At 44.5% G+C, this 19,141-nt stretch overlaps 1 protein-coding gene across 3 annotated transcripts in view; it reads left to right on the plus strand.

The window, feature by feature from the left end:
* Positions 1-19,141, plus strand: part of LOC118781771 (DENN domain-containing protein 2B-like) — a 57,514-nt gene that overhangs the window by 34,329 nt on the left and 4,044 nt on the right. For all 3 annotated transcript variants that reach the window (XM_036534822.1, XM_036534820.1, XM_036534821.1), the window contains 12 exons: positions 1,755-1,903; positions 2,366-2,572; positions 3,963-4,059; positions 4,307-4,351; positions 5,234-5,418; positions 6,074-6,183; positions 6,809-6,878; positions 8,042-8,119; positions 9,657-9,797; positions 10,081-10,229; positions 16,964-17,141; positions 19,030-19,071. In XM_036534822.1, coding sequence (XP_036390715.1) covers positions 1,755-1,903; positions 2,366-2,572; positions 3,963-4,059; positions 4,307-4,351; positions 5,234-5,418; positions 6,074-6,183; positions 6,809-6,878; positions 8,042-8,119; positions 9,657-9,797; positions 10,081-10,229; positions 16,964-17,141; positions 19,030-19,071 — 1,451 coding nt within the window. The remainder of the gene's footprint in view (positions 1-1,754; positions 1,904-2,365; positions 2,573-3,962; positions 4,060-4,306; positions 4,352-5,233; positions 5,419-6,073; positions 6,184-6,808; positions 6,879-8,041; positions 8,120-9,656; positions 9,798-10,080; positions 10,230-16,963; positions 17,142-19,029; positions 19,072-19,141) is intronic.

Raw genomic sequence — 19,141 nt, forward strand, 5'->3', positions numbered from 1 at the left:
TCAGTCATGTAGTGTGACTACTCGCACTCTTTCAATTATGGACAAAGAAAAGTGGAACAAAAGCTCTTGGCTATTTTCTGGTTGGGATCCATTATCTGGTTGTTGAGAGGATATGAGGGATGTGCAAAGGCTTTGTGAGGTTATTATCTCCCTCCATGGTTAAATTTGCTCATGTTTTGCTTTGTGATGACATAGTGAGATTGCAGATTCAATGGCAGGCAGGCATTCCTCCTGCAGGCTGCATTGATTTGCATAGCTGAGCTATGACTCATTCAAATTGCTTTGTGGATATGGTGCAGGAGGATGATGAATGGTAATTAAACATAAATGAAGCATTTGCTGTTTGTTGTATATCCACACATTTTTTTGCTTGTCACAATTATGTGATAATAGCAGTGTGTATTCTCTAGCACAATAAACAATGCATTGTTGAAGAGAGGTTTCAGCATGATGTAATTAAAGCTGCGGTCAGCTCTAATTGGAATCAAAGAGACTTCAAGGGCATTTTATGGCATACTTGCTCAGCAGCCCAATTGCCTCTGTTTTTTAGGGCCATGTGTGCTTCACAATCACTGACCACCAGATGAGGAGAAAACAATAGAAGAATCTTTGGGGTTCCAAAATTTTGACAGTAAATTACTCTGAATTCCATTGGCTCCTTTGTTAGGATACAGTAAATACAGACACCAGTACAGCATGACTGTTTATAACAAATGTATGACAAGACAAACAACAGTCAAAGACGAACAAACCCCATGAAAATGATGTAATAAGACCATTCAAATCTCCAGTGTATTACCCGACAAATATTTGGTGGAAGCAACATTGTATGTATTCCATGAATATGTATGTATTTTTAAAAATACAGATACACTCTGCTATAGCACTCTGAACTTTGAAAAAAATTCTGTCAGATATTTTCTTCTAGTAATTGCATTAGAGGTTGCTTAATTGCATTCACTCTCTGTCCCTCCCTTTGCAGTCCCTTTTTTGTAAACCTTGCACTGCTAAAATGTATTAAAAATACAGTCTGTGTTTTAGTTGACATTATTATGGGCTAATGTTTACCCATGCTCCTTATTTTCTGAGTGAACCAGTGTAGGCCGTGGCTGAGATTCCCCTCTGCTGTCATTAGACACACAATCATTGGATACCAGAGCATACATGCTCAACTTTATCCCAGACGTGCGGTTCACAGTTATCTAATGTCTTGTTAAAAGCAGTGGGTGAGAAGGTACTGAGTTTAAGTAAGGACGTGATGATGCAGCAGTAAATCCCCTACTGTAACTGACACAGAACGAATGCACAGTCCCCCAGTTGCAGCCTAGCAGGGTCGTCATATCGCTGTGGTGTTGCTGCGTGGTCCTGATGAGGTCACGTGTTTGTTGGGCAGACGGCCCCCCGCCACAGACCGTCTGCATGCTCTCGCCGTGACTCACTGTCAGCCCAGCATCCTGGAAAGAGCAGCACGACTTGCAGGGGCCTTACCCAGCAGTAACTGTTTTCAGAGACAATACATCTGAGGATACAAGGCAGCCAAGAGTCTGCTCCAAAACCTCCCCGCATGACTCACCTTCTGTAAACTGAGACTCTTCCACACCAGGGTGCCTCCTCTGCCCCCTTTTCTCTCTGGCTCTGGCTCTGGCTCTCACACACACTCAAACGCACTATCATGCTTTCTGCCATTGAACTCAGCTCTCCTACAGCTGGTGTTTGGTTTAATTTGAAGCTCCCCCCCCCAACCCTCTATGCAGAGTCTCTCAAAGAGAACCCATATGAAGATGTGGACCTGAAGGGGCGGGGTGTTGGGCGTAAGTCTCGGCTGTTATTACCCGAGAGCTCCCAGGACTCGCTTAACAGGATGTGGACCCACCAGGACAGGAAGTTCACTACACCTCCCCAGGTAATTCATCAGCGCTAATGGAACAGCCACATATTTTGTCTTGGTAAAATGAACCCCCTCCTGACTCTTAACCTCTAGAGTAGTGCTTGGCAAACAGTTAATGTCTGGGAGGCTGAGACCCGAAGGGTGATTTGTTTCGCAGAAAAAGGGAAGAACTTTGCTCCGAAACAAATCTTGAAAAGGAAGTCTTCTGATGTACTGAAATGGTGTGATCCGCCAGCTAAATGTTCCTGGCTGGAAATTAACATTCAAACTGGCCACCATGGCAGTAATATTTAATGTGGCTGCAGCTCATTTCAGGAAACGTGATACGGAATTTTGTTGAGGCTTTAAAGAGGACATTTGATTGATTGGCTGCCGATGCGGAGCAGGGTTCAAACGAATGGAAAGTGTGCCTGTGATGTCAGAGAGGAGGCATGCATCTGCTGAGGCCCAAAGCTGTGTCGCATTTGCTTCTCCTAGCTGCCCTCCAAGCCCAGCAGCCAGTCCCTACGCCTCCCAGGCCCTGCTGACAGGAAGGGCCACCGGGCATCACGTCTGACCAAGCGCCACAGCCATGATGACATGCTGCTCTTGCCACAGCTCAGTGTCTCGCCCTCCTTGCTGAATGACAGCCTGAGCAGTACCAGCGATACCCTGACCTCCTGCCGCCACAGGAGGGTCCCCAAGGTACAAAATATTGCCACCTGGCACAACAAAATAGAGAGTACAGTGGAGAATACAACAGAGTAACAATGTAGGGTACTGCCTAACAATGACATAGAGACCACAACAGCAGAACAACTTGGCTTTGTTCCACTGGGGTCAGGGGTGAGTAGGTCAGCTAGGGTTTTCTTGTCTCACTCTTAGGCACCCCTGAGATTTGCTAGGTGTCTGCAAGTTGCTCAGCTTCCACCTCACTATGGGGATTTGTGGTGGGGAAAAATATATTGGGGAAAAAGGGCAGGGTATTATAAAGGAGAAACGCACAAAAAGTAATAGAAAACAATTTAGATATACCCTACAACACAGCATGGCAAAATAGCTGAGTACAATATAGCGTACAGTACAGCACAGTGCAGACCAACACACCACTGCACAGCGAAGTGCAGCACAGAGCACTTTAGTTTAACTTGACACCCACTGTGTACAGTATGAACAGAATATGCACAGTCAAATGGGGAAAGGGCCACAAGTGAGAATTATAGCGTTGTGTGGAAATGTTTTGGATGTTATCCACTGTTGTTACTCAACAATATTATCATGCCAAGACACTATTACAGTTTCCCATGTAAATATTCCAGGGGCAAGCAGTTAGTAGTTAGTACCTCGTTGCACTTCCAAACCATGTTGGGGACATGGCATGCTAAACAAAGGCTGAGATCAAAAGTCAAGCTTTTACTGAAGGAGACCTGTGTAACATTCTCAAACACAAAACAGGAAGATGTGATTATGAGGGCCTCCCTGGCTTTCTGTGGAGTCCCTTCTTTTCCCAGTTCTGAGTTAACGGAACAGTCTTCTCTTCAAACACACTGACACTGATGGAACTGGCTAACACTGGGTCAGTTACCCCCCCCAGCCGCATCATCAGTACAGTATGACAGCAGTGGCTCAGCCCCAGTGCTCCCATGGAGACAGCAGCCAGCAGGCCTGCAGAAACAGCTCCTGGGGTCTAGTAGAGCTCTAATCATTATTCCAGTCCTCTACTCGTCATTTGCAACTGCACATTTCTGTGGACCCTCCCACAGTTGGAATGGCTCATTCACTTTTGGGGAAAGGCCTCTGGAATGCAGCGCTCCATTGCACATCAGTGTGTCTGCACAGGTTTATGCTGAACAGCTCAGCTGAGATGGAGCTCTGCTTTTCAAGGCATGTGTCATGTGTGTGTTAAACTCCAAGAACAAAGCACACAGCACATGTAAAATGATTTGGACATAATTATTCACAGTATGAGGGAAAACAAACTCTGGCAGTGTAGGCTAGAAGGCCTCTCGGAACATTAATTCATTATTGTGGCATATTAACATACCGCTGCTGTGGAAATGAGCATAAACAGTGGTTTTCCCCTTTTTGTTTCCAGCTGGTGCAAAGAATAAACTCTATCTACTGTACTAAGAGGGGGAAGAAGAGACTCAAGAAGCTCTCCTTGTCAAATATTGAAACTGCCTCTTTGAGAGGTAGGGGTCTTTCCATTACTTCATTATATTACATTGCTTCATTTAGCAGACACTCTTAACCAGAGTGACTTAGAAATAAGTCTTTCCATTTTTCATACATTGGCACGGCTTGGTTGGTAAATATTTATGTCACTACCTCTCACATGGTGCTTCAAAGGTGACCTGTGCCTACAATGTAGCCATGGCATTCACACGCCTGCCCTTCTGGCTTTCACCAAACCTCCATCTGTCTCCTGTCTGTTTGCAGATGATAACAGCGAGAGCGAGAGTGACTCTGACGACAGGTTCAAAGGTGAGAGGTCGCCATGCGCTGTAGAAACTGGTCCCCTGGGGCAGGGGGGTAGTGGGGATTTGGGGCGGTGGGGCAGGGGCAGCACTCTCTCCCTCATCCAGTCATACACTGTGTCTCTGGCAGGCCAGAGTGTTTGGGTCCAGTGCAGAGCTATGCACAACACAAACAAGCGCATGGGCCTCTGTGATCTTTCAGTGCGGCTGATGTTGGGAAAGAGGCATTTGACCAGAGCAGATGCCTTTGCAGGCATGCGCTGGAATGCAACCATAAACAGAGAGACCTCGCAGTGCCAGCACAAACTTTTGTTTCATTAAAAATGAATTAGAGATGGGATTGGATCTACGACGTCTGGCTGCACATCTCAACTGGTGGGACATTCAGTATGCTTGCATATTAAAGGTTATAAATTACATATTTGAAAGTGCCAGGACCTACAAATCATAGTAAATATATTTTACCTTACTTATATGCTTTTCTATGAGTTTCTGTAAATAGTTTATATGCCCCATTCCCTGTCAGTTCAGATTAATTCTCTAAACAATTTTGTGCTCTGTGCTGATAGTGCTTCTCTTTGCCGAGCTTATGACCCAGTTGTGTGCTTTGTGTTGAGTGAGACCCCTGTGCTGTGTGTCTGTGCTTTTTGTTTGATCCCTATGCTGAACGTGTGTCTCTGTGCTGACTGTTTCTCTATGCTTTTTGTTTGATCTCTGTGCAATGTGTCTGTGCTTTTCGCTTGAGCCCTGTGTTGACTGTGTCCCTGTGCTTTTTGCTTGAGCTCCATGTTGACTGTGTCTCTGTGCTTTTTGCTTGAGCCCTGTGTTGACTCTGTGGCTGTGTTTTTAATTGATCCCTGCCTGTGCTGAATGTGTCCCTCTTTTCCAGCCCACACACAACGCCTGCTGAAGCTGCAGTCGATGCTGCGTCGCGCCCCCAGCTACAGAACCCTGGAGCTGCAGCTGATTGAGTGGCAGGAGCGCGAGCTCTTCCAGTACTTTGTGGTGGTGTCCCTAAAGAAGAAGCCCACCAAGAACTCATACACCCCCGAGGTCACCTACCAGTTCCCCAAGGTAAATATGGAATGTGAAATCCTGGAATAGCCTATGTGCTAATCAGATTGCAGTTCAATAACTGGGTAAACTTTTAGTTGTAATGTTATGGATAGCCAATTAAACAACACCAAGGTCCTCTAAGACTACTGGCTCTTTTGTCATTATCTTCTGTCCAACTTTTAGGTTTTTATAGGGTCTGTGTCTGTAGTTCATCGTTTTCTTAGAAACTGGTGTCATTGAACTACATATAGTTCATTCACCTTTGGGTTTTTAAATGTAAACAATAAAGGTCATAGTTTGAATGTAAACAATTTTGATGTGTGGATTTTCTGATCCTCTTGAAGGTTCAGAAGAAATAAGTATTTATTCCTGGAAGCACAATTTGTTGTTACTCAGTAGCTGTTAATCTATCTGATGTCAGGGGTCCAAATGCTGAGATAGAGTAGGTGAATTCTTGCTTTTATATACATCTGCGGGGGTCATCAGGCAGTGCCCCCTGGGGAGTTATTTGAACTATGTGAACATTCTACATATTTCAGTACTGACATGGCAGGGGTCTGGGCATGTAACAGAAAGATGACCAATGGGCGTGTGTGTGTGTTTGTTACATGGGGGTTTCAAAAACAGGCTGCGCTGACTATGGCCTTCCTCCTCCTCTCCTTGCTCCTTCCAGTTGGAGAGACCCACTAAGCAAATGAGGGAGGCAGAGCAGCGTCTGAAGGCCATCCCCCAGTTCTGTTTCCCTGATGCCAAGGACTGGAGCCCAGTGTCGGAGTACAGCAGGTACTGGCTGGGCCCACCTTGCTCATCCTGACCCTCTCCGAAGCTCTTCTCTTCATTATCAGCATCCAAGCCACACATAACGTTCTCTCAGCATATAGACAGAAACAGTCAATTCCATCTATGTAGTATGTTCAGTTTTTTACTATTGGATATATTGCCATTATGTTGTACTGTATGGATTTGTAAATGCTATTCTGCATTTTTTTATCTTTTGATGAGTATGTCCTCTTTTTAATGAGCACACAAAATGAAATTCCAAAAAAACTGAATGGTTGAGGCGGCAATAAAGTTGAATTTGTACTTGTACTTGTACTTTGAATGGATACGACAGTACCACCATGATGCAACAGGAATGGCCTGGTATTTCTGCAATTGCAATGCCCCTTTTTTCACCCTACAAAACACTTCAAGGGCTCCACTAGGAATGGACTGAGATCTCAAAATATGTCAGACTTGAAGGAACAGATTTGAATTGAAGTGGAATTAACTGTCCCGATCATGTCTCATCTCCTTGCCACAGAGAATATTGCGCATTACGGCAACTCTGTTTTAAGTATGTAAATAATGGTAAGAGCATGTATTAAGGGATAGGAGAGTAATGGAACCTGTGTTTGTCTGAATGCAGTGAGACCTTCTCCTTCATGTTGACCGGGGAGGACGGTAGCAGACGCTTCGGGTACTGCAGAAGACTGCTGGTAAGTGGCTCGTGTGTCATTCACAGATCACCTCTTTCTGTTGTGAGCTTTGTTTGTGTTAGTTTAATTTTACAGTTGACATATTTTTTTTTTCTCTGGTGGGTTATTATGGCTTGTGATTGTAGGGGGATGACACATATCTGGCTGGATGTTACAGAAAGAGTGAATAAATGTTGCTTTAATGATGATCATTCAGACTTTGCTTATTTTACCCTGTGTTCCTCTGAGATGGCAGGGCTGTTAAACATAATGCCTTCAGTTAACGAGATTTTCTCAGGAAAGGGGTGAGAAAGAAAGAAATTGTGAAAAGCCTGAATTTGTCATTGTTGAGCACAACCCTGTGATAAGGTTACTGCCTTTCTCCTCCTATTTAGTTGCTTTGAGGTTTCATGTTAAATCCGATCTGATTGGCAGTACTTCAATGTGTGTGTGTGTGTGTGTGTGTGTGTGTGTGTGTGAAATGGAGTGGGAAAGAAAGAGAGAGTGAGGCAAGCAGTCAGCGCGTTTTTTTGGCATGAGATGATTTGCCAGGCCTTGAAGTTGCTGGTAATTGGGCTCTCCCCAATGCCTCAGCACTGTGGGGTACATTTCTCCTATTAACTCCACCCCCTGCCTGCTGGGCGTCCTGGGCCTGGCATGGGCAAAGCATTCCTCAAAATTCAACTCTGTGATTAGAACTAAATCCCACATACTTGTTTTAATCACTCAGTGCTCTCAGAAAAGCACAGAGTTATATGGTTGTATACCTAACATGTACCAGTGAACTAGGATTTTTACTGTCTATGAGTGACTATGTATGAATGTGTGTTTATATGTATGGGACTGGTTGGCTCCTGAATTTCACTTATTCTGGGCTGGGCACACCTGCATTGGTTTTACAGTACAAGGGGAAGCCACTCTGCAGATTAAAGGCTACCATTTTTCTGTCTGAAGACATGATTGGCACATAAATCACTTTATCTACAAAGCATCCATCATCATTAATGCATGGATGAAAAGTGTCAAATGGCAATTACACAGAACAGGAGAACAACTTTTTTCCCTGCTTCAGAAATGATGGTAGGTGCTTTTCATCTGTGTTGTCATGGAGTTGGCCCTCCATGTCAGATATGTCTGAGAGAAGGCTGGCCACAGCACTGATGCATTTCTGTTTCCCCTCCTAGCCAAGCGGCAAGGGCCCCCGTTTACCTGAGGTGTACTGCGTCATCAGCCGGCTGGGCTGTTTCGACTTGTTCTCCAAGGTGAGCAATAGGGATTTCTCCCCACTGCCACACCTCCAGGGTTCTGAAGGTTTTCTAACCTACTGTCTCAATCAAAGCTGTCTTGCTGAAAATAAACCTTTTTGTCTCTTTCTCCTTTCCTAATGTTGTTATTTCATTTATGGTTTCCTTTAGCCCTCTTAACCTAAAAGAGTGGATTAGGTGTTAACTGCCTGCCTTTGGTTCTTCAGGCCTTATCGTTTGCCTTTGAAATCTTTCCACCTCTGTAAGGAACACATTACACAGTGGGCAAAGTGTGTGTTAAGAATGCATTAAAACAAAGCCTCAAAGTTAGGACAATATCACTAACCATAAATACTGCTGCATGGAATAACTATGTTTTTATTTTTTTTTCCTTTTTCCATTTTCGCCCCAATTTGGAATGGCCAATTCCCCAAATTCTGGAATGTCCAATTTGTTATCATTCGGTCCCATTGCACAACCCCCACTGTCAATACGGGAGAGCGTGGACAAGCACGTGCCCTCCTCCGAGACACGTGATGTCAGCCGCTGCTTCTTTTCACACTGCGGTCCACAAGCCAAGCTAGCACAGAGATGAGTCGGAGGAAGACATTTCATATGCAGCTTTGGCACATGGACCACAGGCACCTGATCGACCAGCAGGGGTTGCTGTTGCTAATGAGACTGTAGCCCCTGCCGACCTACCCACCCCTATCCCCGGCGGAACGAAGCCAATGTGTTCTGCCTGTGAGCTCCCGGTCACTGTCGGCTAGTGACACAGTCAGGTTAGAACCTGGGCCGTAGCATTCAGTCTACACTCGCAATGAGTGCGTTTACCGACTGAGCTACTCAGGAGCCCCCTCGAATGACTATGTTGATGTTCATTTTAAACTTCTACCACAAAAAATAAACATTTCTCTACAATAACTTTGCAGCTGTAACTGAAATGAAAAAAGGGGGGAGTTATTGCAGTGCGGGTGATCGGTAAGGACGGAAAATGGAGATCACATTACATGCTTGTGCTCTGGCCTGTTACATTTTAATCTGACATTTAATGTCGGAGCTGTGGGAGCTTGGCACCAAGATAACTTTGCTCTAACGGTGCTAGATTTTTAAAAATAACTGCGATGGTGATGCTGTTGACTCTGCTTTCCTCAGAGAAAGTGATAGTGAAGGGATGGTGAACAAAGATGATATTACATGACCTTTGATGTTAAATGCCCAGCCAGTGAAAGTCTCTGATCAGAACAGACCCTGAAACAGACGAACTGGCAAAGCCTGAGCTATTCCTTTGCCATTTTCCAAGAGGATCAGACAGTCTCGGAGAGATGTTAACATTCGGAAAGAAAAAAGGAGCCAGTTTCCAGACATCAGCATGTATTTTTAACTGAACTTGGTCTTGGTGCTGGCGTGATGGTGCTACCAGACTGGGGTGTTATCGGGGGCTTATCGTGTGTTGCTGATACAGTAAGAATTATGGTTTGGCTTGGAAGCAGACAGGGTGGGAGCAGGTTTGAGGAGTTCCCCTGAGTTTTACAGCCTCCCCTTGCATTTGCAGATTCTGGATGAGGTGGAGAGGCGCAGAGAGATATCTGCCGCCCTGGTGTACCCCTTCATGAGGAGCCTGATGGAGTCACCCTTTCCCGCCCCAGGGAAGACCATCAAAGTGAAGACCTTCCTGCCTGGAGCAGGAAATGAAGTAAGCATGGTGTCAGCGTAGTTTATGGATGGACAGTGCTGGTGTAATACAGGCTTAAAAAGAGATGATATATTCAAATTATTTTCCAGCAGGAATGGGGGAGAATGCTTAAGCTTTGGCTCTGATGCTGATGACATCACAGTGGGGTTAATGGGTCGAATCCTGACTGAAGCTCCTATTAAATTTGCTAAGAAAAGAGTTTACTGACGTTGCTTCAGTAAATTATATGTATATATCAGCCCTGTGAGAGCTCCATGTGTTTGTTCTGACCTGGGTGTTTCAGATAATGGAGCTGCGGAGGCCTACGGACTCACGTCTGGAGCATGTCGACCTGGAGAGCCTGTTCAGCTGCTTGAGCGTGCGACAGGTGGTGCGTGTCTTTGCCTCGCTGCTGCTGGAGCGCAGGGTCATCTTTGTGGCTGATAAGCTCAGGTGAGTCCCTCCTCAGGCGTGATGCGCAGCTGTGTCGTACATTCAGAGACGTCTCATTTATAAAGAGCTTATGATTCAGTGAGTAGATTAATCTGTTCTTCACACATTGTCATCATCTGAGATGGACCACTTATGCTGGATATAAACTTGGATCAGGTGTAACATTAAATGGCCACATGAATAGCATCTGCCTTACTTAAATAGGATGCTATCTCATAGTCTTACTAAGTGTAATTTTTGACCTACATTCATCCCCCACTCTGAGCTTTGTGTTCACATTGAATGCTGAGCTGTGTGTCTGGACTGGTGGCAGTGGATGTCAGGGACTGCTTGTGTAATGGCTGATTTATTTCAAATGTCATCTGTGAGCGTGTGATCAGGACCTCGAACGCTGACCACCATGGAGCTGTGAAAACACAGCTTTAGCCATTCTCTCTGCATGCTGTTGGCTCACCCTGAATGATGATGGCAGTTGCTGCTTGCGATCCAAGTGGCACGCTATCCCACTGCCCCACTCTACTAATAGCAGGTTTCCTCTGTGGTTGTGTCAGCAGGGGCTTAATGATTTTACATGTGGGGACCAGCGGATGATCTGGGTGACTTAGGCCAGCCGTTGACTCTTGTCTGAGCTGCGTTTCAGTCTGAATTTAGAAGCAGGTCATCACTCAGCCAGAGGCCACCGTCCCGGGGTGCGAGGGCAGTGTGGGCCCCCGGGGGTGAGCTGCTGGGCTTTTTTGGAGTGTGTATTTGTGAAGCAGCTATCTTTACATAGCACAGGACAATTAAAATAAACATTTGTGCAGGGGCCTCTGCAAGGGGGGCGGGGTGTTACTCTGACGCCACTTGGAAAGAATGCACTTCCTCTCTGTTTGCATCTCCCCTCTGACCCCTAACCCCTGGTCCCTGCCATCACTGCCTTATAGCGCCATGTACCCTGCTCACATCTCCCCTCTGACCCCTAACCCCTGGTCCCTGCCATCACTGCCTTATAGCGCCATGTACCCTGCTCACATCTCCCCTCTGACCCCTAACCCTAACCCCTGGTCCCTGCCATCACTGGCTTATAGCGCCATGTACCCTGCTCACATCTCCCCTCTGAGTGCCTCCCAGGCCTTTCTTGCGGAAGAGAAAAAAAGAACAAGAAAAGATTACATGGACCCTGTTGTGTTTCAGATTCCGATACTGTGACGCCTTTCACTTTGTCTCAAGGGGCACATAACCAGAGTCGTTTTTCAGTTGTTCGATTTAAACAGAAAGTGTTTACAAGCGGTTGTTTAATGTAAGCAGCACTGTATGTTGGTCTGGTTCTGAGAGCATCACGGGAGCAACGGGCACAGCTGCAGATCTTGACTGTGTGCCTGGGACCATTTTCCTCTCAGCACTTGATGGGCTGTTTACAGAAAACAGGGGGATTAAATCTTTAGTGCCATTCCTGGGCTTGTGTGGAACTCGGAGTATTTACTGTAGCCGGAGATATACAGATGAACCTGGTTAGGATCATGCTGTTTAATGTCATGCCCTGATTATTGTCACAGCATTTCAAAAACTGTCAGCAATGCTCTGTGGGGCTTCTTTGAAACTGTCTTCTTTGCTGTGCTCTGTCACAGGTTCATCTGCAGGACAGTGGTGCCATTACAGGATGTCAATTTGGTTAATGTGTAAAACAAGTACTCTAAATGGTTAGTGTATTCTTGTCTCAATAAACACAAAACACATGTTATTCTTGGTGGATCAACTGCACAGAACAAACATAGCATTTTATTGTTTGGTTCTTTTGTGGCCTGTATGCACCTTGATAAGCTTGTTCCTAGTTTGTACAGACCGACTCCCTTTGATCCACACCCAGAACCACAATAAACAGGCTCTGGTTGCTAACCAATGTGTAACAGGAGCTCAAGAGACACAAACAGGTGCCCTGAAATCAGGCCCCTGGGAGTCATTTCCTGTTGAAGATAAGCATGGTGAAAAACAGCCATGCCCGGAACAAGACAATTGTGGCACTGTCAGGGTGGATTGTGGGATGGAGTGCACCTTTCTCACAGAGACAGACTCCCCCAAAAATGGCAACAACAGCAGATCCCCAGGGATCCAGTCTCAGAGTGTATTACCAACAGAACATGATCTGTGACTCAGCCATTGGCAGTGTAAATCCACTGGTTAGCATTCAAAGAAGAGAGCAGTCAAAAAGTCCTTATTAGAGGACTGCTTTATCTTAGATGTGTATGTAGTTCAGAGCTGTTCATTTGGAGTGATTACCTTTTGGTTGGTAGGGTGGAGTCCTGCCTGTCTGTTCATTAAAGGTAGCAAGGTTAGAATGTACCATTAATACACAGCCAGGGGTTACTACAAGTTATTGAAGTAGACAGAATGTAGTGAACGCCTGTTGGTGAAATGCAATGAAATTACAACAAAACATCAGACTGCCAGTTACTGGAGATCCCAGTCAAGCTGCTGGTGATTGCATGAGGTGGAGAAAATGAATCTAAGCATTGTTAAACTGGTTCATACAAATAGGGCATGTTCACTTGTCCCAGGAGAGCAAAGAGTTAAAAGGGGAGAGTGTGTCCAGGTTTCCCTGGCTTGCCTCTCTGTGTCAGAATGACTTTCCCTGCCTTGGGTCTGGTTGCAGAAGTGTCTTGCAGGTGTAGATAATTGAGTCACCTTTTAGGCTAGATGGATACATATTACCGCTCAGCCAGGGAGAAGGGTGCAGTGTACTGTTTCTGGTTTGTTTCAGTAAATGAATGTTTCTTTTGTGCTTTGCAAATGCACAGAAAGAGACAGAAAGAGAGAGTGTTCCTTGCCTGCAGGCCTTTTTCATGGCCATGGTGAATCAATCAAGATGTTGTTTTTTTTCTGAGGCGGTAGTTGGTGTTTTTCTATACTTTTTACTCAGGCTATTCAACTGCGAAATAGGTGCTGAATTTTAAGGTGAAGTACAGACAAAAGCCTAACCAGTGGAACACACCTGTGTACCTATGTAAAAGTGTAATCTGTGGACTATTGTGATTCATATGGCAGATGTCCCTATCAAAGGCATTTGCATTGCTGACATTTTCACATCAGTCCTGCTTAGTGTGAATTCTCAGGTGCTGTTTTTGTGAGTTACTGACATCACAAAATCATTGTTCTGCCTAGAATTCAGAAAGCACACACTGTCTGTTCACAGTCTGGTCTGATCTCACTCTTATCACCTGGCTTCTTAACATTATCTTGTGCAGTTTGTTACTGCATGTCTTTCTAGTCAGGGAACAATCTGTGCATTCCATTCAGACCGTTAGTAAAACCCCAGGCCACAGCCTGTGTTGTGTTGCACAATCTTGGCATAGTAGTTTGTATTCAGCTATTCAACAGGTTCATCAAGTGGTGTATATCCACATATCCACATAAATAGGGAAGGGATGGAAACAAATGTAAAATTCCTCTGTTGAGATGAAAATTAAAATTCAAGTATCCGTAACTGCAGAATCAAACACCCACAGCAGCTGAATTTCTCATTATTATCAGCACATCAATGTCACCCACAGGAGACTCATTCCGCTGAGTGTGGACATGATTACTGATTAGATTAGAACATGTGGATGTCTACACAGAGCAGCAGTCTCACTGCTGTCTCCAAGAGACATTACTGCTACCCTTCAAAAGTAAAAAATACAACTGCATGGCTGTGCCTTGTGATCTAAGCCAACATGGAAACTAGAAAACCAAATGCAAAAAATGTGCTTGGATCTCACCTGAATGCATTACTGTTTTTGGTGGTTATATTAATCCACATGTGTATCTACTTACCACACTTGTGTTGGCTTGTGGAAACTGTGCTTATTTTAAGTCAAATGTAATGTGAATCTGGTGACTGAAGTGTGTGGTCTGATGTTCTCTCCTTTGTATACAGTGCATGTTTTGTATGGTGTGATAGTGATAATGTAAAAAGAGAGATCAGAGAGAGGTCAGTTTACAGAGGTATTGGAAGAACCCCGCCCAATACTCTCTATTGGCCCTGCAGCAGTGAGAGTGACTCTGCAGGAAGCAAGGAATAAATGCTTAAAACAAGCGTGCACACACCTCCACTCCTGACACCAGTGTTTTTAGGGGCATGCTTACCACATACAAACATACACATGCTCACACTTTCACTCACACACACCCAGGCGCACAAGCACAAGCACGCGCACACACGCACGCACACGCACGCACACGCACACACACACGCACGCACACGCACGCACACACACACACGCACGCACACACACACACACACACACACACACACACACACACACACACACACACACACATATACACATACACACACATACACATATTCAAAAAGACATCCATGGTTCACGATCATGGCCAGCACAAGGAGCAAACAGCTAACTGTCTCCTGTGGCGAGCTCACCGCAGCCCCAGTTATACTGGGCTGTTATACTGTTATACTACCCCATAGGTGGGGCCTGCTTCCTCACCCCATCTCTCCCACTCCTGTGGGGTTGCCAGAGTAAGCTCTTGATCCAGTGCATCCTGGGAATCCACAGGCTCATCCATACCCATTAAACCCGCAGATACGGCCTTCCCATTACTGATCTGTTATGCTAACAAATCACCCCCGAGAAAGCCAATACAAAGCTGTCCTCTGTCATGAGGAATGGCGCCTTCTGTGTGCGCTGTCTTTTTTTGGGTCCCACAACAACACACTAGTGTTTTTCTTAGCCTAATGAATGGCTGTTGTGGACTGTAATGATGGTTTTGTGTTGCATGTTAGTGTTTTTCCCATGAGTCCCCCTCCATGCGGGGGCATGGATTTGAATCAGTTAGTTGGTCGGTCTAGCCTGTGGCAAAAGGGTCTGAGTTCTGGGTTTCGAAAAGAGTTCACATTTCGAAAAGAGGAAGCTGTAAATTTTCAGTGCTCCCTCAGCCAGCTCATAAAATTAAATAGTTTATTAAAATAGTTTAAAATAATTTATTAAGATCAGTCTAAGACTTCAGATGGTGAAGTGAAGACACCACATCAAGAGCCATAGATATCATTATAAGTGGATGTGCTGTTCATAGGATCCTGTCCAGCTAGACAATGTGATAAATCTGTAACTATGATTCAAATTTTTAATTTAACATTATGTGTATTTGTGAATTTTTTTCCCTGTTCATAAATCACAGGAAACTTTGCAAAAAGGAATCCTTCCCCCTTTCCTCAACACCAGATATAACTATAGACTGAAACCTTGTTTGAAACTGTATTGCTGTGTAATGTACAGTAATTAAGTTGTGGAAAGATCTTGGTGAGTTTTGCACATACACTGTCTGTGTTACACCCGTGGTTTGTGATTTGGAAGTGTTTATCAGACAGCCACATCTCAGCGCCATCCCAGTGTCCTCCCAGCCAGGGGTTTGACAGCCATCATTTCAGTGGCCTCTATCCCATACACACAAAACCGCCATGCTGCACATCAAACAGGATTGTGTGAGAAAGCTCAGATTTTGCAACGGTGTGGCAGTGCTTCTGTGATATTGTGAAACAATGTGAGGACATTCTGTGACAGCCTAGATGTGTTTTTGACACTTTGACACAGTGTAAAATAGTGACTTTTTAATACAGTCAGTACTAAAAGAGCAAGCGTTCAAGTGGAGTGAACGTGTCTCTTCTGTCCATTTGTCTGACTCTTGATGCACACAGCATTTGCGCTTGCTTTGTGTGTCATCAAAAGGGCCTTAAACAGTTTATTTTCTGCTCTCTCTGCATACAGGAACAAGGGGAAATGAGCACTGTCAAGAAGCAGGGAGTCATGAGAAAGATGACATGCTGCTCCCGATTGTGTATGAACCCACAGCCATAACCTTTTTTACTGCAAATGGTATTTTTTAGCCTGACAATTCAGAATCAAAGGGATCTGTGGACTAATAAAATTGGGAGACCACACCAAGAACACAGTGCTGTGATGCAGATGCAAAGAATGTCTGTTTTCAATTTATGTTCAAGAGAATTGAGTTGTTTGTGTAGCTGGAATGGTCTGGTGCCATAATTGGTCAATCCACTCTTTTTACAGTACTGTAAATGGTGCACTTGGAGCAGAGGTTGTTGCAATAGAGCAAGGCCTAGGAACAATGGATTAGATTGTCAGAATTCCAAAATAAGCTACACTGCCCCAGATGAAACTGTCTAATTCACCTCCTGCTTCTGCACTAACATTTCACTTCTGGCAGTCCTGGAAATGATTAACAAGTGAAGTCCATAGCCTACATAGGTTGCAATGGATTATCATAGAAGCACCACAGTGATTGTCAAAAGGACAGGGAGGGATCACAGTTACTGTGCTACAAAAGATAGTATGTTGTGGTGCATTTATGAGGTGCAAGAGTGGTTTACTGATATTTCCTACAGTACACTCTGATTCTGTTAATTTCTGCAAGTCAGTAATAAGTAGTGATTAGACCTACTACTCCCAGTTGGTAAATGCATCATGAAGATTTGGAATCATGAACTGTACATTACACTTGTGACAGCATGAAAACACCCACCCCTATCCCCAGCAGAACTAAGTGAATTTGTTCTGCCGCTATGAGCCTCCAGTCACTGAGGGCAGATGTCATGGCTGGTTCAGAACCCTAGCTACAGCCTGCACTCAGTCATACACATTTTGACATCATAGGAAAAAATTGTCTTGAGACAATTTCCTCCAGAGTCACAGTCAACTTTTTGTCTGTTCCATTCCGTGCCCCACTCCCTGTCTTTGCAGCACCCTGTCCAGCTGTGTGCATGCGGTGGTGGCCCTGCTCTACCCCTTCTCCTGGCAGCACACCTTCATCCCTGTGCTGCCCGCCTCCATGGTGGACATCGTCTGCTGTCCCACGCCCTTCCTGGTGGGCCTGCTGTCCAGCTCTCTGCCCAAACTCAAGGAGCTCCCTGTTGAGGAGGTGAATCCCACAACTCATCCTCCTGCTTGCGCGTGGCCTGGACTAGATTGCACTTCAGTTTTTTGTTATCAGGAATTATTAACAAGCATTAAGTTAATGAAGTTTAAGGAGCACTTATATGTAGATGAGAAACCTTCACAATATAATCCCTATCTGGATTTATTACTTTACATACTGTAAAATCTTCAATACTTCATAAATGCGTATTCGTATATATGAAAAACACTTATTATGGATGTCCAAAATGAATTGTGACCTTTAGCCGTCTTAGTTGTCTGCTTTCAGCTTCAGTTCTGCTAGTGTTGAGATTGTTGTAGGAGTCCAGGGTAATTTTGGTTTTACGTTTACTTTTCTCATAGGATTGTTGATATGAAAATCACATGGGTGTCACAATGGCTTCTAGAGGAGTTAAGCAGGGATTCTTATAGCCCAATCATGCCCACAGAATGATTCATAAACCTCATATTCTCTTCCAGTGTTCAGCAGAAAATCTCAGGTCAACACTGTGGCCTCTCCCAATGTGCCTACAACCTGGTCTATATAACTGACGTGCTTAATACATGTGGTAACATAGATTAACTTCTCAATTTAAGCATTGGGCACTTATCTAATTTTTAATCATCGTAATACGTTTACTAGATGTAATTCCTTCGAGCAGATCTTAAAACATTTTGTGATGTCATTACTTCTTTCTTCTCCTGAATCTCTGAAATGTTGGGGGTGCATCATCCTGATGTCTGTTTAGCTGTTTAATGTCCACTGTGTCCAGAATTATGGAGTTCTTAATATTCCTGATTTTGAGTACGTACTTCAAACATGCTGTGGTCTCATCTGCTGAGTGTGGGGTTGAAGTGTTGATATTTTTGGTCTGCTTAACCAGTCACTGGGACATCATTAGACTGGTAGAATGTTTGTGGGACAGCAATTACAGGGCATCCCCCCAGGGACCTGTTCTAGCAGGAAATCAGAGAGAGGAAGTTGGCCCATCTGGAATTTTGTGTGATATCCAAAAGCTAGTACTGGCACATGTGCCAGATGCCTGAAAAATGCTGTAGATATGAAAAAATAAATTTCGCTGCAAGCACCAAATACCCCTCCGGATTTTGAAAGGTTGGTTTGAAAGCTTCAGTTGCCATGGTGATATTTGATACATGACTTCTGTTTCTGCGTGTGTTGACCCTGAACTCCTTGTTGTTAGAGATCAGATGGTGTGGAACCCTACCATTACTGTCATTCTGTTCCTGATCCAGCTGGGCTATGCCGTGCAAAGTCATTGACCACACACAAGTAACATTGACCTACGATGTGTCATAAAGGCATAAATGATACTGGAGCGGGAGGAACCCGTTTCCAGCTGTACATTGTTGACATTCTGCTGATGAAGCAGTGATTGCACACAGTAGCCATTATAACCACTTATAAAAATAAAACAACGTGTCTCATTTCCCATGGTGTGAGCTGTAAAAACTTGCCCCTGGTTTTAATCTTTGACCTGGCCACACCTCCCTTGGGCTGAGTGGGTGGAGACTCAGCAGCTGCAGCAGGATCAATGCCAGTTGGGTCTTGCCCACTTTGTGGGTTTGGCACCAAAGGGCTGCAGAGAAGCCCATCAGTCATCTTTGAATGCAGAGCCACTAATGTGCTTAGAATGCTGCTCTTTGCTCATGTGCAAAAGACTGCCCAATGCATCTGTTGGCCTTAAAACATTTTAATGGACTTCTAAATAAAAAAGCAGCTGTTTTGTTTAGATTTTTTTCTCTGGATTTGTTGACAGACATTGAAAAAAAATATTTCAAACCCATACCTTGTCCTTGCATTATATTATTTCTTAGGTTTGTTTGTAAAGGCTGATTAAACATTAGCTCTGTCTTCTCACTCTTAAATCCAGGCTTTGATGGTGGACCTGGGAACAGACCGCTTCATCAGACAGGTAACATGGAATGGAGGAAAAACCACTTGTGCCTCATACTTTTAATACAAACACTGTTGATTGGCCTATT

Source organism: Megalops cyprinoides, chromosome 8, assembly GCF_013368585.1.
Source record: "Megalops cyprinoides isolate fMegCyp1 chromosome 8, fMegCyp1.pri, whole genome shotgun sequence".
NCBI lineage: Eukaryota > Metazoa > Chordata > Actinopteri > Elopiformes > Megalopidae > Megalops > Megalops cyprinoides.